This window comes from Myripristis murdjan, chromosome 24, assembly GCF_902150065.1.
Source record: "Myripristis murdjan chromosome 24, fMyrMur1.1, whole genome shotgun sequence".
In the NCBI taxonomy this organism is placed as follows: domain Eukaryota; kingdom Metazoa; phylum Chordata; class Actinopteri; order Holocentriformes; family Holocentridae; genus Myripristis; species Myripristis murdjan.
The window spans coordinates 387,303-393,492 of NC_044003.1; the positions used below are offsets into that span (position 1 = coordinate 387,303).

The 6,190-nt window shown below is 46.6% G+C and overlaps 1 protein-coding gene across 1 annotated transcript; it reads left to right on the plus strand.

The window, feature by feature from the left end:
* Positions 1-2,833: 2,833 nt before the first annotated feature.
* On the plus strand, positions 2,834-5,716 carry LOC115356549 (uncharacterized). Its single transcript, XM_030047763.1, has 3 exons — positions 2,834-2,983; positions 3,261-3,371; positions 5,067-5,716. Exons 1-3 carry the CDS (start codon positions 2,977-2,979, stop codon positions 5,714-5,716), a joined length of 768 nt encoding a protein of 255 aa, XP_029903623.1. The 5' UTR covers positions 2,834-2,976.
* Positions 5,717-6,190: the final 474 nt, after the last annotated feature.

The window sequence follows — 6,190 nt, forward strand, 5'->3', positions numbered from 1 at the left end:
TGTTTTTAATCCTCCTATCATGTTTGGGGTTAATTTGACCCCATTCAGTTTAACGTCTCTAAATAAATGATTAACATCATTTTTTGCTTCATATTTAATGAGTTTTCCTAATGTAATGGGTTCTACCGGGTAAACATGAAATTCACATGATGATATGTTTTCAATGTCCTGTACACACTTTGTAATGCATCGGTTATAAATAACAAAAATCTGTACTTAGAAATAAAATAAAGCCATTAAAACACCAAAAATTAATATTTCTTTCCAATTTTAGGTCAATCAGTGAGATTTTATGCTGATTTGCATATTTTTCCATACTCGCGTAATAGGAATACTGGATGTATAAGTGGGGGTGGGGAGGGGGGAGTTATGTTTTATTTAAAGGGCTAATTAGGTCGTCAGCAAAGAAACATAAAGTACTTGACACATAAACTTTGGTAGCAACTTTAATTATAATAATTTTGTGGAGGTTTAACCTGCTGGGGTCAAACTGAGCCCAAACATAACAGATGTTAGTGAATGTGAACAGAACAGGAGGGTTAATTTAATACATACATATATGTGTGTGTGTGTGTGTGTGTGTGTGTGTGTGTGTGTGTGTGTGTGTGTTGGGCTGTGGTGCAGCACCCTGAGAGCTGCTTTATAGGAAATGTTACAGCTCCATCTGCTGGCAGCTGGAGATCCTTGACACAATGCATGACACTTCATAAGTACAGATTGTTTTTGTTTAATGTTTGTTCTAATGGTCCTTATCTATAATTATGTTCCTCATGTTCTGAATGTTCCTAATGTTCCTTGTGTATAATTATGTTCCTCATGTTCTGAATGTTCCTAATGTTCCTTGTGTATAATTATGTTCCTCATGTTCCTCATGTTCCTAATGTTCCTAATGTATAATTATGTTCCTCAAGTTCTGAATGTTCCTAATGTTCCTTGTGTATAATTATGTTCCTCATGTTCTGAATGTTGCTAATGTTCCTTATGTTTAATTATGTTCCTCATTTTCCTTATGTATAATTATGTTCCTCATTTTCTGAATGTTCCTAATGTTCCTTATGTATTATTATGTTCTTCATGTTCCTAATGTTCCTTATGTATAATTATGTTCCTCATGTTCCTAATGTTCCTTATGTATAATTATGTTCCTCATGTTCCTCATGTATAATTATGTTCCTCATGTTCCGAATGTTCCTAATGTTCCTTATGTATAATTATGTTCCTCATGTTCTGAATGTTGCTAATGTTCCTTAAGTATAATTATGTTCCTCATGTTCTGAATGTTCCTAATGTTCCTTATGTATAATTATGTTCCTCATGCTCTGAATGTTCCTAATGTTCCTTATCTATAATTATGTTCCACATGTTCCTCATGTTCCTAATGTTCACTGTGTATAATTATGTTCCTCGTGTTCCTCATGTTCCTAATGTTCCTTATGTATAATTATGTTCCTCATGTTGCTAATGTTCCTTATGTATAATTATGTTCCTCATGTTCCTAATGTTCCTTATGTATAATTATGTTCCTCATGTTCCTCATGTTCCTAATGTTCCTTGTGTAGGAACGTAACGACGAGGATGCTGTGCTGCTGCTGAGTCACCTGACATGACTCAGCAAAACACTTTCACTTTCACTTTCACATGAACTGATTTGTCATGCAGGCAGAAACAGACCGCAGGCTGGACCGGAGGACGAGGAGATGCTCTGCAGAGCCGCACCGGGACTAACCGGGACTAACCAGGACACACCGGGACTAACCAGGACTAACCAGGACTAACCAGGACACACCGGGACTAACCAGGACTAACCAGGACACACCGGGACTAACCAGGACTAACCAGGACACACCGGGACTAACCAGGACTAACCAGGACTAACCGGGACTAACCGGGACAAACCAGGACTAACCAGGACACACCGGGACTAACCAGGACTAACCAGGACACACCGGGACTAACCAGAACTAACCAGGACTAACCAGGACTAACCAGGACTAACCGGGACGATCCGGGTCCGAGCGGGCTGCAGGTTCCAGGGTTGGGGTGTGTGCTGCTGGTCTGTGGTCCTGATGAGGCTGGGGAGGCTCCGTGTGCTGTCCAGCAGGGGGCAGCAGAGGACAGAGGGTGAGTGTGTGTGTGTGTGTGTGTGTGTGTGTCAGGGTTACTGCTGGAACCCGGACAGGGTTAGGGTTTCTGTGATGAACAAAGATCAAACAGCCTGTACAATATGTGAAGAAAAAAAAAAAAAAAGAAAAACGTAAAGAAAAAACAAAAAAGAAAAAAGAAAAGGAAAGAAAAAAATGAAAAGAACACAGAACACAGAAAAGGAAAAAGAAAAAAGAAACAGAAAAGAAAAACGAAAGAAAAGAAAAGAGAGACTGGGAGGCACAGTTTCATTTCCTGTCAGGCCCCGCCCCCCCACTCCTCCCCCTCTCCTCCCTCCTCCTCCTCTCCCTCCTCCCCCGCCCCCTCCCTTCTCCTCCTCTCCCTCCTCCTCCTCCCCTCCTCTCCCTCCTCCCTCCTCCTCCCCCACTCCCTCCTTCCCTCCTCTCCCTCCTCCTCTCCGGCAGCAGCAGCTCTGCCTCCCTTCTTTCAGACTCCGGCAGCGTTTCAAACTGATCACATCGCAGCTAAAACCTCCTGTCTCTCTCTCTCTGTCTGTCTGTCTGTCTGTCTGTCTCTCTCTCTCTCTCTCTGTCTGTCTGTCTCTCTCTGTCTCTCTGTCTGTCTGTCTCTCTCTCTCTCTCTCTGTCTGTCTGTCTGTCTCTCTCTGTCTCTCTCTCCCTGTCTCTCTGTCTGTCTGTCTCTCTCTCTCTCCCTGTCTGTCTGTCTGTCTGTCTCTCTGTCTCTCTCTCCCTGTCTGTCTGTCTGTCTGTCTGTCTCTCTCCTGAAGGCAGAGGGAGCGCTGGCTTGTTGTCTGGGCGTGTCTCGGGGCTCCAGCGTGGCCCCGCCCCCCCCGCGGCGCCGAGCGGCAGCAGGATGGCAGGTAGGAGGCAGCAGGAGCTCGGGAGCTCGGCTGAGGAACATGATCTTCATGTTCTGTGTGCAGTGTGCACGGCCTGATGATCATTATGGATTATTGATCACTAAATGATCTGTAACTCTGCAGAAATATCAGTTATGGATCACATGGATGATCTGATCAGCTGGAGCGTGTGGATGAGAGCTCGGGCCCAAACCCCGCCTCCGGGCTTTACTTATGTATGGAAAGCAGATCTGCCGGAGTGTCAGTCAAGTTTAGTTGTGTTTGTGTTTGTGAGCAGAGGAGAGCGAGGAGGCCAGGGAGGCCAGGGAGGCCAGGAGGAGGCTGCCCCGCATCAGGATGCCCAGAAAGATCTGGAAGACCAGCCGGCCACAGCCACAGACACACCTGGGTAACAGCACCGCCACGCCCTGCATCACACACACAGCGACATCAGCACATGACACAGCACGTCAGCTCTAACATATAACATATAACATATAACATACACCTTATAACATATAACATACAGCACATGACACACAGCACGTCAGCTCTAACATATAACATATAACATACACCTTATAACATATAACATATAACATACACCTTATAACATATAACATACACCCTATAACATATAACATATAACATACACATTATAACATATAACATATAACATACACCTTATAACATATAACATACCGCACATGACACACACCATGTCAGCTGTAACATACACCTTATAACATATAACATGTAACATACACCCTATAAGATATAACATACACCATATAACATATAACATACACCATATAACATATAACATATAACATACAGCACATGACATATGACATATCACATACATAAACTCTAATATGCACCATATGACGTACACCAAATAACATGAGGAGTTTTCACAGTTTACAAGGCAGCAGGCAGACAGACACCTGGGCAACACGACCACATGACCTGTTACATGTTACATGTTACCTGTTACATGTTACATGTTGCATGTTACATGTTGCATGTTGCATGTTACATGTTACATGTTACATGTTGCATGTTACATGTTACATGTTGCATGTTACATGTTACATGTAACATGTTACATGTTGCATGTTACATGTTACATGTTACATGTTGCATGTTACATGTTGCATGTTACATGTTGCATGTTACATGTGGCCAGACGCTAGCTAATGTTAGCCAGCTACCTAACTAACTAACTAACTAATGTTAACTAATTAATGTTAATTAACTAACATTAACTAGTTAGTGTTAATAAACTAACTAACATTCACTAACTAGCTTGCATTAGCCACACAGACTGACGCCCTGGAACTGAGCTAGTTAGTAACGAGTTACCAGTGGCTTTAGCTGATGTTAGCGTTAGCCTGCCAGTGGTTTTAGCTGATGTTAGCGTTAGCCTGCCAGTGGCTTTAGCTGATGTTAGCGTTAGCCTGCCAGTGGCTTTAGCTGATGTTAGCGTTAGCCTGCCAGTGGTTTTAGCTGATGTTAGCGTTAGCCTGCCAGTGGTTTTAGCTGATGTTAGCGTTAGCCTGCCAGTGGTTTTAGCTGATGTTAGCGTTAGCCTGCCAGTGGTTTTAGCTGATGTTAGCGTTAGCCTGCCAGTGGTTTTAGCTGATGTTAGCGTTAGCCTGCCAGTGGCTTTAGCTGATGTTAGCGTTAGCCTGTTAGCATCAGTCTTGTTTAATCAATATGACATTTCCAGGGTCTGTAAACTAATTTTGGGGAGTGGCTGTTTGCGGTAACCAGACGTGTGCATCACCCTATAAGTTCCCTGTGGAAACACTTCCTGTTGTTTTCATTGCAAACGCTGTGCATGCGCCGTCAAACTGAGGAAGATGTTTTTTTGATGTGCTTTCTGTGTTTTGTCTGTCTGCGTGTGTTTTCTTCAGCTGCAGTGTGTTGAGCTCTCAGGGCCACCGTAGATGTTAGCACGTTAACTAACAACACGCCATGAGCTCCTCGACAGGCGGCAAATCCATAATCAATACATGATTAATCGTGCTGATGGTCTGATTATTGGGTTTCAGCTGTGAGATTTGAGCTGGTGAGTGATTTTCCCTCGGTGTGTTTGCAGAGGAGCTGTCGGGCTGTGAGGAGGCTCTCCCGGAGCTCCTGGAGGAGCAGAGCAGGCGGCTGATCGGCAGGGAGGAGCAGCTGTTTGGGCAGGAGGCTCCGAGTGAGGAGGAGCAGGACGCTCTGCAGAAGGAGCTGGAGGATCTGCTGCTGCAGGTTTGGACGGCCGTCCACAACAGCTTCAGCGAGTCCCCCGCTGACCTGGAGGAGCTGCGGAGCGCCGTGACCTCCATCCAGCAGCAGGAGGTGCAGGACCGCCGCTGGCAGGGAGCGGAGGAGGGCCGGGTGCCTGTGTGGCGTCCTCAGAAGTGTCTGAGCACTCACACGCAGCTGCTGCGGAACATGGTGGTGTCCCGGCTGGACCACGCCACCGTCGAGTCCGGCGGCGCCGAGTCTGCCGGTGCCGACGGCCTGTCCTCCTCGCTGAAGAGGGAGGTGTGTCAGACGGGGAAGCGCCTGAAGGAGGACCTGCTGAGCGTGGCCCGCAGGGTGAAGGCCTGCTACCCTCCGGAGTTGGACATCGTCAACGTGTACGCCGGACTCTACCAGCAGAGCTTCTCGGCCCGCCTCATGGAGCTGGCCCGGCCCGGCCTCAGCCCGGACGACTGCTGCTACCTGCTGTTCTGGGTCAACACCTGCTACCCTCAGTGAGTCACCGCCACGCCACGCCCCTCACCTGCCCCCCTCACCTGCCCCCCTCACCTGCCACTCCACACTCACACCTGCTCCAGTCACTTAGGTCCTCTTAGCCCAGGACTAACCCCCTCCAGGTTCTGCTGAGGTTCTGCTCTGGTTCACGTCTATAATCCAGTCAGAACTGAGCCTCAGTTGAAGACCCAGGGCCACCTGCAGGACCTGGTCCATAGGGACCAGCTGAGACTGACCTCAGACCTGGACTACAAGTAACTACTAATGTTAGACCAGGACTGAGGTTAGACCTGGACTGATGTTGTTAGACAAAGTCTGAGATTAGACCAGGACAGAGGTTCAACCAGGTTAGACCTGGTCTGAGGTTAGATGTAACCTGAGATTACACCTGGTCTGAGGATAGACCTGGACTGAGATTAGACCTGGTCTGAGGTTAGACCTGGACTGAGATTAGAGCTGGTCTGAGGTTAGACCTGG